Source organism: Dipodomys ordii, unplaced genomic scaffold (assembly GCF_000151885.1).
Source record: "Dipodomys ordii isolate 6190 unplaced genomic scaffold, Dord_2.0 Scaffold33, whole genome shotgun sequence".
NCBI classification, from domain to species: Eukaryota; Metazoa; Chordata; class Mammalia; order Rodentia; family Heteromyidae; genus Dipodomys; species Dipodomys ordii.
This window is the reverse complement of record NW_012267249.1, coordinates 5,755,265-5,774,063: the sequence shown is the minus strand read 5'-3', so window position 1 is coordinate 5,774,063 and position 18,799 is coordinate 5,755,265. Positions and strand designations below refer to the sequence as shown.

Below are 18,799 nucleotides of genomic sequence, written 5' to 3'. Positions count from 1 at the left end.
CTGGGAGCTAAGAGAGTATCTTTTGGAGCTTTGTTCACATAGTGGGTAGAGTCAGGGTACTACTCAGAGAGATTTGTTTTTCCCCCACTGGAATGTAAGTTGGGCTTAGTACCTTCTTGCACTTTATGCCCATCCTTAGTGCTCTCCTGCACACACATAACCTGATATTTGTTTAAATTAATTTTTTTTTGGGAGTCCGGTCGTGGGCCTGAACTCTGGGCCTGGGCACTGTCCCTCAGCTCTTCAGCTCAAGGCTAGCACTCTACCACTTGAGTCACAGTGCCACTTCCAGCTTTTTTTTTCTGCTTATGTGGTGCTGAGGAATCGAACCCAGGGCCTCATGCACGTAAGGCAAGCGCTCTACCACTGAGCCACCTTCCCAGCCCAAATATGATTTTTCCTTTTTTGGTCTGTCATAGGGCTTGAACTCTGGGCCTGGGTGCTGTTCCTGACCTTTTCAGCTCAAAGTGAGCACTCTACCATTTGAGCCACAATGATAAATTAATTATATGACAAACATATGTATATAGGAAGCTATAGAGAAATAATTTGATTGTTTGTGCCCTGAAGGGTCACTTTCATAAAGGCTAGTAATATCTGAAAGTATTTACAAACAAGTGTACAGAAATGTCTGAGTGGAGCAATTTCAGATTAAGGTAGGTGTAGGAGATACTAATGTATGCACTGTGGGTGAGGATATGGTTTTTAAGACTTTCGGTTGCCTTCACTTACTGGTATTATGCATATGTGTGCATGTGTCAAATTTTAGTAAAGGTAAATTATAATTTCACTCCCTCCACTTCAAATAAAGAATAACATTGTCTGTTGTCAGACTCTTTTCTACATTTTAATTGCTTCAGGGTTCGTGCAGATGTGTGGAGGGGGGACATGTAGGTGAAAAATCAGCCTTTTAAAGCTCTGATTTTTTTACCCTTCCTTGTCCTGAAACTTTGAACATCAGCTCTCATCTGTCAAAGTGTAAATCAGCAATTAAAACCCAAACAGCCAAATGCCAAAGATGACCTGAAGCACAAAGCAACTGACAAACAAGTCCGGACAAATCGACGGGTAATTTATAAGCTTTGCCCTAAAATCTAATTATTTGGCAATTCGAATTTGCAGCCAGCCAGGGCCCGGCAATAAATTTAACCCGCCATAAATTATTTAGGAGCAGGCTGTGGTGTAAATCAAAACCACGAGTGTTTGTTTAAGAAATAAGCTCCTTGTGCATAAAATGCTTTTTTTTTCCCCCAAGAGAGAAACTGTTAAGCAAATGATGACCCACTGTCCAATGCAACCCTCACTTCTCTTCCCTGTGGCCACAAGTCTCCTTGATCCTTTGGAGAAAGTGCTGCCCTTGCCTGGAATTTTATAATTTTATCCCATACCAAGTATTTGGCTAAACCCCACATGCTTGCCATGTGGTGTGGTATTGCTTTTGGATTTTTATCAATCTTGTAGTAAAGGGACACATACTTTTTAGAATTTTCTTCAGGTGGCGGGGGTGGGGGGCGAGGTGAGAGGAGAGAAGGAATAGATTAATTATTATTGTCTCCAACTTGAGGCAGTGTCAGTTATTTCTTAGATTGAGGCAATCCATGAAAAATAGATTTGCTCATTCTTTCATATAGGACCCCAGAAACATCAACTCAGGCAGAGGAGAATCTGTTGTTTGGGAAAATGGGCTAGACTGCTGTATGATTAACCACTGCCACAACCTGAGTCTTTTCTGTTTAAATTCTTTTTGTTGTTGTTTTATCTTCTCATCCAATCTTACACACTGTAGACAATTGAGTGGAAAGGAGTTTGAATACCCTGAAAAACACCTACACATTTATTTCACACATTTATTTCTTGTAATATCTGCTGATAATGGGTTTGAAATTTCATTTGAAATGCTATTGCAGTTTTATCCTCAGTTTATCTGAAGAATCATTGGTTCCTAATTGAACAAGTTTAAAGCAACTATGTTTAAAAATTCTGAAGCCAGGTGTAGTGGTTCCTGTCCATAATTTCAGCTACTCAGGAGGGGGATATAGGAGGATCTCAATTTGAGACCAGCCCAAGCAGAGTTAATGCAAGACTATATTTGAGAAACAAACTAAAAGCAAAAATGACCGGGGAGGAGTGGTTTTCAAAAAGTAGAGTATAGAAGTGGTGCTGTGGCTCAAGCGGTAGAGTGCTCGCCTTGAGCTGAAGAGCGCAGGGACAGCGCCCAAGCCCAGAGTTCAAACCCCACGACCGACAAAAAAAAAAAAAAATCTGGGACTGGGAAGGTAGCTCAGTGGTAGAATGCTTGCCTTGCATGCCTGAGGTCCTGGGTTCGATTCCTCAGCACCACATAAGCAAAAAGAAAAAAGCCAGAAGTGGTGCTGTGGCTCAAGTGGTAGAGGGCTAGCCTTGGCTGAAGAGCTGAGGGACAGCACCCAGGCCCAGAGTTCAGGCCCCCAAAAAAGAAGTAGAGTACAAGGCCCAGAGTTCAATCTCTAGTACTACAAATAAAAACAAAAACTGTCTGCTCCAACTCACTTAAAATGATACAGCAAATGAGTATTGTTTAGTACTTCTTTTTTTACTTCTCTTGTCTTCTCTGTCCTCAAGAAAAAACATAATTGGAGTTGGCAACTATTTTTGCCAGGTTTAGAACCCTGGATTCATTGGCAAATCTGAGTTCTGGGTTTTTTGTTTATAGTTGTCACCAATTCCCATCTACCATCAGCAGATCAGCCTCTTGGGCAATCTAATAATGAAGTTTATGAATGGTTGTAGGATAACCATTTCAATTTTATTTATTTTTTATTTTTTGGGTCCAGTCGTGGGGCCTGAACTCTGGGCCTGGGCGCTGTCCCTCAGCTCTTCAGCTCAAGTCTAGCGCTCTACCACTTGAGCCACAGCGCCACTTCCGGCTTTTTTCTTTTTGCTTATGTGGTGCTGAGGAATTGAACCCAGGGCCTCAGGCATGCAAGGCAAGCGCTCTACCACTGAGCCACCTTCCCAGCCCCAACCATTTCAATTTTAATACTGTATTTCCAGAAATCCTTGGACCCAGGCAAATAGGTCAGCTGTTCAAGCTAGGTAAAACTGGGAGTTAGTGGTCTGTTTCTATTGAGGAAGAAAACCACTTAAAGGCATGAGAGTGAATGGGTCTGGTAGAATGTACATTGGAGTGCTATATATGTAGGCATGAACATGGCTCTACTACCTAATTTCTTTGTCATCTTAGGTAGATCAACTTCCTGAAAGTTCTCTGAAAGCAGTGTTTTATTTTCATTTTAATTGAGACAAGGTCTCTATGTAGCCCATCTAGTCTTGAACTTTCAATCCTCCTGCCCTTACCTCTCAAGTGCTGATATTGCAGCTGTGTGCCACCATATTCAGCTCTAGAGCCAGACATATATTCTCTATCTGTCACGTTAGCTTCTTCATGTGTATGCTTAACAAAAGTTGAAAGAGGGAAACAGTGTCAGAATGGGAGTGAAGTAGCAAGAGATCCTAGCGGGTTCTGCCATTCTGTAGCTTATAACAAACAGTACCATCTGTGCTACTGCACTAGGCTTCCTATGATTTAAGAGCAGCCTTTTACTAGGAGATAGCAGACCAAGTTCCCTTCAGACATTTTTTAAACCCTATTGACTTTGAAAGCTAAGTCTCCTTATTTCTTATTTGGAGTTCTGCCTTCATTCTTTACTACTTCTTTACTAGAAGTATAGATGTAAGCAAGTTGCCTTACCTTCTTGGGCCTTAGTTTATTGTGAAATAGGGATAGTAATGATTCCTACCTAATGAGTTACTTGGAGGATTGAGATGCTATTGGCACTTAGTACAGTGTCTTTTGACAGAGTAAACAATAAATGTAAGAAATAAGATACTTCCATTTGGGCACTGGTGGCTCATGCATGTAATCCTAGCTACTTAGGAGGCTGAAATCTGAGGATTGTGTTTTAAGGCCCACCTGGGCAGGAAAGTCTGTGAGACTCTTATCCCAATTAACCAGCAAAAAGTTGAAAGTAGAGCTATGGTTAAAGTGGTAGAGTGACAGCCTTGAGCAAAAAGATAAAGGACAACACCCAAATTCAAGTCCTAGCACTGACACGAGCGCGCGCGCACACACCCCCCCCCCACACACTCTTCAAATGTTGAGAGTATTGGAGACTAGCTCTTCTCTACCCTTTGTCCTGACTCAGAATCTCAGAGAGATGCCACATCTTGTTTTATTTATCTCTGTGTACACCTAGTTCCTGCTTCATGAAAAATAGGTGTTTAATAGTATTGGTGTATGACATGATGATGGTGATGATAACATGGCCTAGCTCTTGAGATTCATAAGGGTAAAATAAGAAAATGTAGATGAGCGGGGCGCCGGTGGCTCACACCTGTAATCCTAGCTACTCAGGAGGCTGAGATCTGAGGATTGAGGTTCAAAGCCAGCCTGGGCAGGAAAGTTCGTGAGACTCTTTATCTCTAATAAACCGCTAGAAAACTGGAAGTGGTGCTGTGGCTAGCTGAAGAGCACAAGGACAGCGCCCAAGCCCAGAGTTCAAGCCCCACGACCGACAAAAAAAAAAACATGTAGATGAAAACACAAGAAGTACCTAAGTGAGGTCCTTTCTGTTCTGACTGCTCAGAATCAGAACAAAAAGCTCAAAAGCTCCTCTTGTGCATCTTCAGTGGATGCATCCAGAATGAATTTGTTATAATAACTCCTGATGCTGATGAGGAATTGCTCCTCTCTTGCAAAATCAGGCTATGAGACTGTCTCTTGAAAGTCCCTCTTTTTCTTCTTCTTCTTCTTCTTTTTTTTTTTTTAAATATTTTTTTGTCGGTTGTAGGTCCTGAACTCTGGGCTTGGGTGTTGTCCCTCAACTTTTCAGCTCAAGGCTAGCAGTCTACTACCACTTGAGCCACAACTCCACTTCTGGCTTTTTTTCTGCTTATATGGTGCTGAGAAATCAAACCCAGGGCCTCATGTATGCAAGGCAAGCACTCTACCACTGAGCCACCTTCCCAGCCCCCTCTTTTTATTCTTGAGTAGAACTGGCTGATAGGCTAACAACATCAGAGAAGTATGTTATAATGGGTCCAATTTGATATGTTTTGGGCCTTTGATATATTGGTTTCAAGGATTGATGCTTTTTGGGAGGGAGAAGGGGCATGGAGCTGCACTGGTTTGTTCTTTGTCTGTAGAAAGGTGACGTTGGGTTTGAGGTTGGTTCCATTTTTCTATGGATAAGGAACCAGCATCAGGAGACCTTGATACTGAGTTTCAGTGTAGAAACCCCAAAGACTGAATCTTTAGAGAAACTACCAGGGATGCTGGCTTTGGTGCTGGTCAGAGGGGGAGCTGAAGTGCATACTATTTTATAATAAATACTAATGGAATTCCAGATCTACAATAACATTTCACATATCTAAAACAAACCATGTGCTTGTAAAAAAGTGGAAAGAGATCAACTTTAAGCCATAAATTCTTTGTAATAGAGGTTCCCCCCCCCCGTTTATGTTTGATAGATACTTTTGTTTCCAGATGAATGTCAACTCCTAATTTCATAATGTATCATGGGCTTAAGAAAATTGAATTTAATAAAAGCCAAAGATGAATGGCATCCTTAAAGGTCCCAACACTTGTCTTTATTAGCAGGACAAACTGCAGGTCTCCAAACACCGCTTCTCTCCAAATGAAAGTTTAAATGAAAAGTACAGTTGTGTCACAGGTTAAATTTCATTGTGGGCCCAGCTAACATTGTTAGTAAGGCACTGGCCATATTTGTTTCCTTAGACACCAGAGCAGCCAAACTCACCATGCTATGGAACTCTTTCTATTGGGTGAAGTATTTCTCTTAGTGGGAGGAAGGATTTACCAGCAATTAGGGAGTTAGAGCAGCCTGACTCAACTGTACCTCAGAGTTAGCTCTTGGAAATCTTGAATATTTTCTTTTTCAGGGGGACCAATATGTATGCTGTATGTGCAAGTGCTCAAATTTGTTATTCAGAGCTGAACTCCCTCTACTTGGTCTGCTTTGTAATGGTTTGTGGGAAACAGAAGAAGCCTTAGTTAATTGGGAAACGAATGTCCCCCTTGGTTCGATTGGGAGGGGAGAGATCACCTACTCTAAGCAAGCAGCCTGGCCTCCTCTTGGTCTTCTCTCTGCTTCATCCTTAGCCATTTTGCCCTTTCTGCATCTGGCAATAAACTCCTGTCAGCTTCCCTATCTTTGGGGATCAGCCCAGGGAGACTAGGCAACCAGAACCTTTGAATTTCTTTGGCATGAATCTGAATGCCTTGATTTGGTTTGCAGCCCTGCTGTTGTGCATTAGTTTGAAATAGATGCTTGAAAAATAAGTCCAATATTAGTGGTATATTTTGGAGGGGAGGATATGTGGCTTTCCTGGGACAAGGAGATTGAGGACCTCTGTTTCCCACCCATCCATTTCCTGAGTGCAATCAGGTGTCATCAGTTGTTACTTCTCCCAGGCTGTCTCTAAAGAGAACCAATTTGCCTTGATTTTGGTGATGCTGGAAGGGTCCTCTCTAGACTGGGGGTCCTTGGGTAGGGATGTCACTGGAGCTGACTGCTGGGATCTGAGTGGGTAAAGCCCCTTTTCTTTCTCCACATGCTAATTTTACTCAGAGGACTTTTGCTTTTATTTATTTTTTTATTATTTCCTATTTGTCTCTTCCAGATGTTTTCAGGGCAGTTTTTTGTGTGTGTGTTGTAAACTAATTCCATTCATGTTTTAAAAATTTATGAAAGCGCTAATAAAAATGTCAAAGTGGTAAAAATGTTAGCTTTTCCTCTGCTTTGATTAAATTTTGCAAACTGTTTTTGAATATTAAAAAGCAATATTTTTTTTATTCTCTCTCCTTGTTTTCCCTCTTCTCTCTGGTGCGCGCGTGCTCTCTTTTGCCCTCTCCCCCCTCTGGTACATCCCTCCCTTCCCAGGAGCGATGTATGAGGCGTGCTGCACAGCCAGTGTTCTGCAAGCCTGTTTGCACACCAGGACCTTGGTGCCGTGCATCTCTATTAAATAACGGAGACAAATTAATCTTAGAGACACCAAACAAATTGTCACTCCTCCTCCTTCTCTTCCATTACGTTCCAGTGGACTGGGAAGGGCTGGCTAAGTGATTGGGCGAGGAGGGAGGGAAGGTGGGGGAGAGTGTTCACTGCCTGAAAAAAAGTGGGAGGCACTAGCTCCTGGTGTTCTATTTTCTCCTTTTTGGTATCTCCTTTGGCTTTATTATTTATCTTTTGTTTTTCATAAAAACAAATGAAGATACTATTTTTTTTAAACTTCTTATAAGAAAATGTATGTGCTGCTCTAATGACTGGTTGTCTGTGTGGCTGGAGATTCAGATTCAGGCTAGGACAGGGACCTGGACAAGAGGAAAGAGGGCTTCCTCTTTTAGGGACTCAAGTCTCTGGTAGAGGACTGTCAGGGAAACTAAGGCAGATTACTGTCTTCCTTCCTCCTCCTAGAAATGGTGGGTGGGGAGGATGTCCTATTCCCAGAGCCCATGAGCCTATTAGCAGCCAGGAGGGTTGGAGGGTTAGAATCATAACTGGGCTGGCACCTTCTTTCCTAATCTTGGCTTTGGCCTGCAGGAGTAATGGGCAACTCATCTTTTCTGAACTTGAAGTTATTATTTGAAATGGTTGACCGAAATAATTTACTTTTTTCTCTGTGTCTTTGGCATTTTAGGAAATCATTGAGTTCCCCATCCTGAAGCTAAATGGCCGGACCATGGAGATTGAATCTACCTTTCACATGTATGTCCAGCCTGTAGTCCATCCACAGCTTACCCCCTTCTGTACAGAGGTAAGGACTCTGGATGTGCAGCAAGGGTTGCTGGGAGAAGAGCTCTGGGATCATTGTTGTTCTGTATAGACTACTTAGGGAAAGCTTAGGTCTGATCAAGGATTAAGGCAAGTGTACTTTGGGCCTAGCAATTGGCTTTTCAAGTGACTTTAGTCTGTGAAGAGTCAAAGATTCTTAACTTTTGCAACTGTGATCATTGGGAGAGTAGTGGCAAAATCTGCCCCAGCTTCCCCAAATTTTCCCTTATTTTTCATCTCCATCTTCCCTGGTGACTCGACACTTTGAGTCAGGTGCTTCTGGGGCTCAGTTCCATTTCTCTTAGGACTCATTGGCAAAAGATGAAGATTTCAGGAAATATATTTATGCTTTCTTAGCTTCCACAATGTTACTATGTCCTTTAATAAGCTGGCTCTGTGTGACATAGAATATGTGGGAAAGAGGAAAGGCTAGATAAGATTGAAATGTCCTTGCCTATGCTAGTATGATACTTGGCCACCTTTTTAGCAGGTTAGTATGGACCTGTTTTACAGATTAAGAAACTGGAACTAACAGATTTTGGTGCTTGCTAGAAGAAGAGGATCCCTTGAGAATTCTGACTCTCAGGATGATGTAGAGAAGCTTTCTATAGCTACTTTCCCCTCTGCAATGTCAGGTTGTTAAATTCTGTGGTGGAATCATGAGTTGAGTAGAGACAATGAAAAAACATGGGTGTTTCTGGAATCTTTTAAGAATTTGACACTGTGGTACATTAGAGACTTCATTTATTTAGAGACCTATTTTCTACCTGTGAGCGCAATAGGAGGAGAGAAGCTTTTCAATAATCCTAAACATTTCTTTTGTGTAGAGCAGGCTGGGAAGGGCTTCCTTGGCACAAGTGGGCAGCTCAGTGGGCTCCGAGGCTGACAAAGCCCAGGTGCAAGGTCTCAAGTACTGCTCCTGGACTGAGTGCCAGTGTTTGCTGTCTTGCCAAGGTGGGTCTTTTGTTGCAGACACCTATCTGTGCAGGCTCTTTTGTTCCAACTAATGATGTTGTTCCTTCATTTTCTCTCCTAACATTCCTTTCTCTCTCTTAACCAGGTATGTTAATTTGTCCTTTGACTCCTTTTGAAAAACATCACCATTTTAATGGTGATGGAAATTCCATTCTTTACAGGAAGGTTGCACTGTTCAGTTACCCATACCTTCCAGTAGCCTGAAAGTCTAATGTCCTTTTGTCCTTCAATGTAAGTGTTGATCAGCGCTGATCCTGTTGAGCTTTTAAGGTCAGGTGAGATTGGGTATGTTTAGGGTGATATGGCAGTAGACTCTCTTGTGCTTCTCTTCATCCTCTCTGAGACCAGATTGTCTGGGAGGCCCAAGTTATAGAAAGTTTGCTACCTGCTTAGCAATGGCTCAAAGTGCTATGAGAACATGGCTCTAAGTAGAGTAGGTATTTCAGAGTAGAAAAAGAAGGGTTACTGTCAGAGCAAGAATATTGCTGCTGATGCTGTGTTGCTTTTTGAGCAAAAGGGAAGAAGGATTGTGAGACTTGTGGGGAAAAATTTCTTTATCCCAGATAGTTTCAAGAACAGCTATATATAATTTTGAGGGAGTAGAAGTAGTTATTGGGATTCTTGATGTGAACCCTGTTATGAACATGAAGACACGGTTGTACTGCAGACATTGATTGAGTCATTCTGTCTTGGGCTTCCAGAATTCAAAACTTGACATCCAGCTCTTACAATCCATTCTTGTACATGGTGGTTACTCTACCTATACAGGGATCCCATTATCCTCCCATTATTTCATCTTGTTCTCTGAGACTCTGTTTAGGGTTACTTTCCTTGGGAAGCTTTCCCTGATCCCCAGCCTGGCTTGTGCTTACATCAACATGGCACTAGTCTGATCCATTTTACTTTAGCTAAATACTTGTCTCCCTACCAGACCACAAGCTCCTTGAGGGAAGAAACTGAACCTGATCCATCTGCCCCATCTTTAAGGTCTGATACGCACTAAGCACTTGATGCATGCTCCTTACATGAATGTATACTGTAAAGGAGTTATTCACTTCTCTCCCCAAAGCAACTGCACGACTGACTTGCTCTTTTGAGTAAGTAAAATCTCTTTGGAAAACTCCAGATTACCTTAATGTTGCCCTGTTTCCATACAGGTGGAACTAGGTCACAGAAAAGCATGGATAGAAAATGGGAGCTATTAGCCTAAGACTTTATCCACTGGAACTAGCTGTTGCGGGCCTAGTGGTGGAGATCATTCTAACCAGAGAGGATGTTTCATTATTAAGTGTAAGCAACAACCCAAACCTCCAGATTGCACCTAAGTAACTCTTCTGGCAAGATTTTCTTTCTAGTGCCCAAGAAGTTCTTAAGACTCTTAACCTGTATGTGGTAAGTGGTGTGCGCACATATAGATGTAAGCACATGATTGTATAGAGAAAGGAATGGGTTCATTGTTGGACAGCAGGAAGAGGATTTTGCCTTAGTGAGTTTTGTTTTTGTTTGTGGTGGTACTAGGGTTTGAATTAAGGTCTTCATACTTGGTAGGCAGGTACTTAGCCACTTGAGCTATACTTCCAGCCCTTTTTGCTCTGGCTATTTTTGAGATCGATCTCATTTTTTGCCTAGGTTCAGTGTAGCTGGGATGACAGGCATGCCCCATCACACCCAGCTTTTTCGGTTGAAATGAGGCTTTGTGAAATGCTTTCCCTTGGCTGCCCTTGAACTATGATCTTCCTGATTTCAGCCTCCTTGAGTAGCTAGGTTTACAGGTATGAGCTACCGGTGCCTGGCTTGAATGAGTCCTTATCCCATATGCAAGCACTCTTACTTCTCTAAGGCACATATTCTTAGTCTTCTTGAGGTCCTTTCTTAGTTCCAAGTGATTGCTTGCATAGAGATGTAATTCTAACAGAAATAAGGAGGAGATACCATTAATTCTTTCTTGAGCCTCTTCTATCCTATGACCTCCAAAATCTTCTACAGCTCATCGTATTTCTGTCAGTAACAGCTGAGCTGTTGCCTTGCCTAGTCCCTGACCATGTGTGGTGGTTTTGTTTTGATTTGGTTGTTGTTATCACAAAAAAAAAAAGAGAAAAATGCTCATTTTGCTAAATGTCAGTGAAGGGCTTTGTCTTGCACCGGTATGTACAAAGGGTGAGGTTTATTGGTCTCTTTGTCTGAAGAGAAAGAGTAGGTCTGATTATCAGATTGCACACCAGAGACAAGTGCTTATGTAATCAACAAACTGTCTTGGTGTCAGAATACGATTGTGTTGAAGATAAACTGTGAAAGGAGAAAGCGCTGGATGCTGACATGGTATTGGCACTGAGTTTCCTGGGCTGCTTCCTGTAGTTGGCAATGTTTATGATGAAACTAACTCATCCCTGGACAAAGCCCTTGTGTGGGTAGGGGATCTCAGGAACGAGCCATGTTATCAGTCAGGGTCAAAAGCCCCTTGCCTTGTGGTTTCAGAGTCTGGTGAAGTGGGAGTTAATCTGTAATCCCTCAGTGAAAGGAGCCACAGAACACACATTAATTCTTCCTCTCACCTCTCCTGCTTTAAGTGGTTAAGGTCTCTGAGCCCTGTTTAGCCTGTGAGCCCTGGTTCTCAGCTTAATAATACTTGGCTTTGCTCTAGTACTTTTCATTGTGAGAATGTGAAAGCTTTTTACAAATATATATTAACCCAAGTAGGAATGGGATTAAACTGTAGCATGAAGGATTTAAGTTAGTCCTAGGATAGAACTTCCACTATTAATTTTATACAATTGTCTCTCACTAACTGCTTCTTATATGTCTTACATGTTGTTAGCATCAGGTATAGGTATTTTTACCCCTCTTCATCCAGTTCATCGGGAGAACGGGTAAGAGGTTATTCATTCTTGGATGGATGAGTACATCTTTCTAGCAATTCCCTCCCCCCGCTTCATGGGGCATCAGATCTTCCCCCTGCAAAGCTGTGTTTACTTGGACCATTGCTCAGGCCTCTATAAATTGATAAGTTGAGTTCAAATCCTCTAGGAACTCAGTGGAGAGTCATGACTGGCTGGACCATCAGTAAAAATGCATGTTTTCTAGGAAGCAAAGAGAGGATAGGAGCTGATCTCATTCATCTCCTCCCAGGCTGATGATACTGGGGTTGCTGACCCTAGCATCTGTGAAAGCTCAAGATGCTGGAGCCCTACCTTCAGCCCTAGGTGGGAAGAAGTCTATGTAGTGAGGAATTCTGCAACAGGACATCTGAGTGGCCTCCTACTTTTCCTATTAGTGAAGGTGTTTCTTATGGTGCTGAGAATGGAACTCATGCATGTTAGGTAAGCACTGAACTAGATATAGTGAGTTTCTCACTTATACCCATGGTTTTCCTGGGCCCAAGGCAGGTACTTGTAGCATACACAGGTGATGACAAAACCTGTGTTTGCAAAGAGGGAGTTCTTGGTACTGATATTTTTGGTTCTGTGTATAAAGAAGACTTTTTTTGAAGCCCTTTAGGGTTGTATGAATTACTTTTAGTGAGAGCCAAGAGGAGCAGGTCTGACCTTGCCCAAGGAAGATCAGACTAGATACATGACTGACATTCAAACCCTAGAACTTTCCAAAAAGTAAGAATGACTGTAGGCCCTCTTTTCCACAATAGTCCTGGCCCTAGCCCTAACTCCGTAATCTGGAAGAGCTTAGCAAGAGAGATCTGGGCTAGCATGCAGTGATGGTGCCTTCTTTCTTTCACTCTTTCATCTAGTACCTTGGCACAGGTAAGAAGTAGTTCTTTCTTGGAGAGATGTAATCTGGACAGTGGACCAAGAGTTGGAAATCAGTCTACTCTTGACTCTCTTTGGTCCCTTTGTGCCTGAGACAAAATGCATTGCAACTACCTGTCTGCTTGGTGTGTAGCTCTGGATAGTAGACAGGTCTTGAGTACTAGCTGTACTGGGCATAAGAGGGTACTGACAAGATGAATGCAAATTCCACAGAGGCAGTTTGTTTTGTGTGTGTGTGTGTGTGTGTGTGTTTGTGCACACACGTGCACATGTTTAATGTTCTCTGCTACATTTCTGGGTCCTAAAATAGGGTTTAACACATAGTAGGGTCTCTGAGAATAAAGGAAGAAATCCTTTGTTCTTTGAGATTAAAGTCTCTGGCCCAGGGTATCTCCTCATCTCTCAAACCTCGGTCCCCATCCCCCATACCTTTCTGTCTGCAGCAGACCAACCTTTTCTTCTCCTTGACTCAGGCCCTCCCTCTACTGGGCAATTCTTTGGTCTCCCAAGCAAGGAAAGGGTGTAGAGGTGCCAGCCGGGTGGGCATGCTGTGGGTTAAAGCTTTGCGAAACAACAGTGTAGTTAATCTTTCTAATTTATTTTCCTTTTAGACCATGGGAAGTCTGTAGGCAGCAGCTGTTACCCAATTAAAATACAGATTAATATAAAAACAGTTTCTGGAATATAAAATAGAGTGGCTGTGTCCTTACACTTCCTTAAAATACCACCTAATAATGACTTGATGAACTACAGAAACCCACCTAGAGGAACTCAGCGTTCTTAAAATGAAAATTTCTTCCCTAAAAGGTGTGTATTACCATTCCATGTAAGTCACTATGAGAAAATAACCTCCCCTCTTAGAGCTGGCAGTTTCTGTGAGTTGGGTATTTGGTATTCATTAAGAGTAATTATAGTTTAATTGGATTTTTAAACCCCTTCTCCCCACTTCAACAAAAAAGTTGTTTCCAAGCAAACCCAAGACACTACTCTTTCTGGAAGTAGCCCAGGACATGTTGGGCATAGTGATTTCTAGTTGATATTTAAGACAAGGTGATCCTCATTCTTCACATCCTTGTAGGAAATCTGTCTCTACTCTGTGCTTAAGGACTGATTTTACTTCAAAACAAAACAAAATAATAAGCTTGTTTGGACCTAGATTGAACCCAGAGCCTAGGCCTGTGAATCAGAAATTCTCTAGGCCAGATTTTGCGCATTTTGGCTTTTTTGTCTGTTTCCCTATCCCATCATAGGTGACTCTTTTCTGCTTGACTAGTTGTTATCAAGGACTCAGGTGTGCAGAGTAAAAGCAGCTGACTGGGGGGCTTCCCTGGTTTTACAGTGACTATGGCAGGGGAGGTAGTGGACAGTGAGATTCAGAGAAGGGAGAAACCTGAAACCTAATGTGCCTGTCCTGTATAAGCACTCTCCAAGTTTTGCAGAAACTTCTGTGAGGCTTGAAACTGAATCTACTTTAGACTAATTTGTGGACGTTATTGAGCCTGTTGAATACAAAAGTCATAAAAAATTTTTCCCCAAAACAAAAGCTGAATCAGGTTGGAACATAACCTTGTGGTCAGTGTATGTATGTATAGCCCCATCTCAATGCAGATTTTTGTGGGTGATGCTTATATTGTGTTCTGGGACTTTTTTTCCTAACCTAGTTCTAACCTAGTTCTCAGCCTGAAGCAATGCCAAGCCAGAGCCCTTTACAGTAGAAGAAGAGAAGAAAGGAAAGGAACCAGTCCAGCTTTAAGTCCCTGTGTTATGGTTTTCCACCCAAAGGCTGTTTGTCTTTCCTTTCAGCTCACCGGGATTATACAAGCCATGGTGGATGGTCAGCCAAGCCTGCAGCAAGTGCTGGAGGTAGGTTGAATGACCTTTAATTCCTGACCTCTGACCCTTTCCTGCTACCTTTCTCCCACTCCTGAGAATGTAGCCATGCAATTTGACTATGATTATGGCTTGATTAGAATAACATTTGCTGTCACATCAGTGACATGCTGTTGAGAGTATTGAACCATTGATCTGTCATCTCCAGCTGTTCCCATCAGGAGTTACTGATTCCTGACAAGATGTCCGAGTGCTGCCAGGAGACAGGCAAAAGGTCCCAGTGCTGCTTGGCCCATGGCTGTATGTTGGAGGCTCTGGACAGCCTATGCTGGGTGGGCAGGGGAATAGGAGAGCTGAGCTGTAGTGTGGTGGGACTAGCCCCAGGGACTGGAGGTGTTTTTGTTTAGCTTTTAGTGTTGGCTTCTCGTGGCATGTGAGCACTTCATTAACTCACCCAGAACTCCCCATCGATGGCTTTTGTTTGCTGTCAGCTCCTCCAGGAGCTGCGCTGAGGCTGCCAGCCCCACTGTAGCTTGCTGCTGGATGCATTGTGCCTGTCGGGTGCAGAGGCTGCTCTGGGTAATGATTCCTAATCAGAATAATTACAACAATTGCCTATGTGAGGAAAATCAAATTAAAGACTTTAAAACCCTTGGCAGAGACCACACTTCTAGGATGTTCTCCTCAGGGAGCTGGAAAAGGTTAAGATGCTGCTTCTTGCGCTCTAGCCCAAGGGAATAGGAAAGGGCTATGCTTGGCATCAGCTTCACTCTCACTCCTTCCAGCCTAGATGTTCAGCACTGGAAAAGGTCCCCCCTCCCAGACCTGCTTGGTAGGGGGAGGGGAAAAAAGAAAAGGCCTGTGGATTTCATTAGGGGTATTTTTAAGACCCAAAGCTTGGATCTTATCATTGATTAAGAGGAAGACGAGTATCTGGAGTAGCAGCAGGGCACATCTGCATGGGAAGAGGGTAGCTTGGAGGACATAGGGCAGAAAGGTTCAAATAGCCCCCTTAGCCAAGAATCCTGTCCAAGGGATTGAGTGTTGAGCACTATTCATGGGCTCCTCATGAAGGAACAGGTCTGAAAGGCAGCTTTAGGCTTACCTAGTGGCAGAGTGTACTCCCTATTATAGTGCTGAATTCTAGGCTCTTGTCAGCTTCTGGTTGAGTCATGGTTAGGGTTAGGATAGCTACTATAGATTGGAAAAAGATAAATACCTCTAAGATACCTCCCAGTCCCATTGTTGTTGTTGTTTTGGTTGTTGTTTTTGCCAGTCCTGGGGCTTGAACTCCTAGCCTGGACGTTGTCCCTGAGCCTCTTTGTGTTCAAGGCTAATGCTGTACCACTTTGAGCGACAGTGCCACTTCTGGTTTTTTCTGAGTAGTTTATTAGTGATAAGAGTCTCATGGACATACCTGTCCAGGTTGGCTTCTTACCGTGATCCTCAGAACTCAACCTTCTGAGTGGCTAGGATTATAGATGTGAGCCACTGATACTTTGCTTCCCATTGTTTTTGAGGAGAGATTCACTGCTATTCCTGAAAGAGTTGCTCAGCATGGGCTTCTCCTTAAAACATCAGACTCAAAGGGAAAATGGGTCTAGCAACACCTCAGCTTCATTTCCTGTCTTTTTCCCCCCCTTCAGCACTCAGGGTTTTGTGCTTGCTGGGCAGCCACTCTACCACTTGAGCCATGCCTTCGGTCCCTTTTTGCACTGATTATTTTCCAGATAGAGTTTTGCCTAGGTCATCCTGAGCGTGCAGTCCTCCTACTGGTGTTTCTATGACAGGTACATGCCAAGGTGCTCTGTCATTGATTGTGATATAGTCTTATGATCATTTTTACCTGGGCTGGTCTCAAACTGCAACCCTTCAATCTCTGCTTCCCAAGTAACTATGATTATAGGCTTGAGCCATTGTATCTGACTCTGTTCCTTCCTTTCATGTGCTGTGGATTTTGCTCATACTTCACTTTTACCTGTCTCGTGTTCTCAGTCAGTCAGAAAATAACTTTGGACTGAGAACCTCACACTTGCTCAGCTTCCTTGCTTGGTTGGCACTCTACCAGTTGAGTCATGCCTCTAGCTTGGCTTTTTGCTGGTTATTTTAGAGATGGAATCTTTTGGACTTTTCTACCTAAGCTACTTTCAAACCATAACCCTTTGGACTCCAGCTTCCTAAGTAGCTAGGATTATAGATCTAGGATTATAGTGAGCCATTGGTGCCTGGCAACAAATAACTTTTTCAAACCATTTTGTGACACAGGATCTTGATAATGTAACCCACGCTGGCCTTGAACCTGACATCCTCCTCCTGGCTTCCTGACTGCTGGGATTACAGGAGTGTTCCACCACACCTGGCAGCAAATATCCATTGAGTAGACACTGTGTGGGTCAGGGTTTAAGGCAATTGAGCCTCTGAATTCAGGGTGCTTATGTTCTGGTAGGGAGACAGGTGTTAAAAATATCAAATACAAAATTATCATGCCTGTACCTCTGCTTCTGTCAGTAGTAGCCACTTTTTCCTCTAAGTCCTATATTTCTTTCAATCACTTCTCTATTGCTGTATCTATTGTATTGGTGTGATGATCTGCCTTTCTCCCCTTCTCAGCCTACTGTCTATTTTGTGCTAGGCACTTAACACATCATCACATTTAATTCTCAGAACAACTCTATAAGGTTTGCCAGCCTACTCTGTTTTATAGATGAAGGAAACCGAGGTTCAGAGGGGTTAAATGACTTTTAAATGACTTCCCATCAATGACACAGGCAGGATAAGGAAGAGCTAAGGATTGGAACCCAGATGTGTCTGACTTTCAATCCTGAATTTTTAACTACTATGTGATATAGACTTAAAAAAATAATCCTCCTGCGTGAGTAGAAGTAGTGATGGGATCGTTTACACTGCTTCCCCATGCCTGGGATCTTCTGAAAAATAGGCAGTGCTTCATGAATTCTTTATGATAATTCTCTTGTTAGATACTGATTTTAGCATTTGTATTTCCAGTGTGAGCGCAAATAAAACCAGTCAGAGGGATGAAGGGGAAAAAAAGACATAAGGTGTGATTAGGAACAGTTTATTTCCTTGCATAAGGAATTAAGTTCAGCCTTCAGATATTTTGCTGAATTTGAATCTGTAACCAGGAAAAGGAGCAATACAAAACTGCTGCTGGAAAAGGCCATGCTATCCACTTGCCAGTGTGGCATTCCACCATAGCAAAGAGGCTTCCTCTGAAGGGAAAATGTTTTTCTTCACTTTCATTTGGTGAATAACCAGATTAAATTTGTTTAGTAGGAATTTGTTAGAGGGTTAAATGAGTGAGTGGGCTGTGGGCTGGAAGCCCTTATTGGGGCATCCTGCCTATTTTCATACATAAGGGCTATGCCTTTGACTGAGAACTGGCCATATCACAACAAGGTATTTGGACTAACCTGCTGGGATCTGAAGCAGGCTTCCAGACCAAGGGAAATAGAGAGGCTCCCTCTCCCACCACACTTGGGCTTGTGGAATCTTCCCTAAGGGATCATTCTCCAAGGGCCTTTCTGTAGTTCTTTTTTTTTTTTTTTTTTGCCAGTCCTGGGGCTTGAACTCGGGGCCTGGGCTCTGTCCCTGAGCCTCTCTGCTCAAAGCTAGTACTCTAGCACTTGAGATATAGCACTACTTCCAGTCTTTTCTGTTTATGTGGTACTAGGGAATCAAACCCAGGGCTTCATGCATGCTAGGCAGGCACTGTACTACTGAGCCACAGTCTCAGCCCACCTCTCTGTAGTTCTAAGAGGTTAAGAGCCCAGGGCAGATAGGATTGGTTGGGTAGGGTTATAATTTTCTCCTGCTCTGATTACAAGCAGCTTATCTTTATTTCATTATTGTTGCTCTTCATAGGCTCAGGGAATACCAGGAAAATCTCATCTGTTCTTGTGTACTTTTCAGAGGGTCGATGAGTGGATGGCAAAGGAAGGCCTCTTAGATCCAAACGTCAAGTCGATTTTTGTCACCTGCGGAGACTGGGACTTGAAAGTCATGTGAGTATGAGAAGAGCTCCTGTGCTGCCAGGACTTGGAATCTGCCTTTTGGAAGTGTGAATGTTTTAAGCTCACAGAACAACTAGGGCAGAGATTCCTGGGTCTTTGAGGCTACCAGGTTTAGAAGAGGGCTGGGAGCCCTGCCTTTTGCCTCTTGGAGTAGACAAATAGAGAGCCCTGTCTAGATTGCTGGGTGTGGGGCCTTCCTGCATTTGCCAAGTCTTGCTGCTCATGACAGTCCTAATTTCTGGGCTACATTTTATTGCCCTGGAAGAAAACATTAAAAGAGGGTCTGGAAAAAAAAATTAACCACCCACGTAGTATTTACAGCTCAAAGTGCTTTAGAAATACTAGAAAAATCATGTAAAGTAAGTAC

General features: G+C 42.9%; 1 protein-coding gene across 7 annotated transcripts in view; it reads left to right on the top strand.

Moving 5' to 3' along the window:
- The window catches only part of Eri3 (ERI1 exoribonuclease family member 3), a 138,701-nt gene that overhangs the window by 31,437 nt on the left and 88,465 nt on the right, over positions 1-18,799 (top strand). For all 7 annotated transcript variants that reach the window (XM_013016990.1, XM_013016988.1, XM_013016984.1 and 4 more), the window contains 3 exons: positions 7,702-7,818; positions 14,375-14,434; positions 18,332-18,423. In XM_013016990.1, the coding sequence (XP_012872444.1) occupies positions 7,744-7,818; positions 14,375-14,434; positions 18,332-18,423 (227 nt within the window). In that variant the 5' untranslated portion in view covers positions 7,702-7,743. The remainder of the gene's footprint in view (positions 1-7,701; positions 7,819-14,374; positions 14,435-18,331; positions 18,424-18,799) is intronic.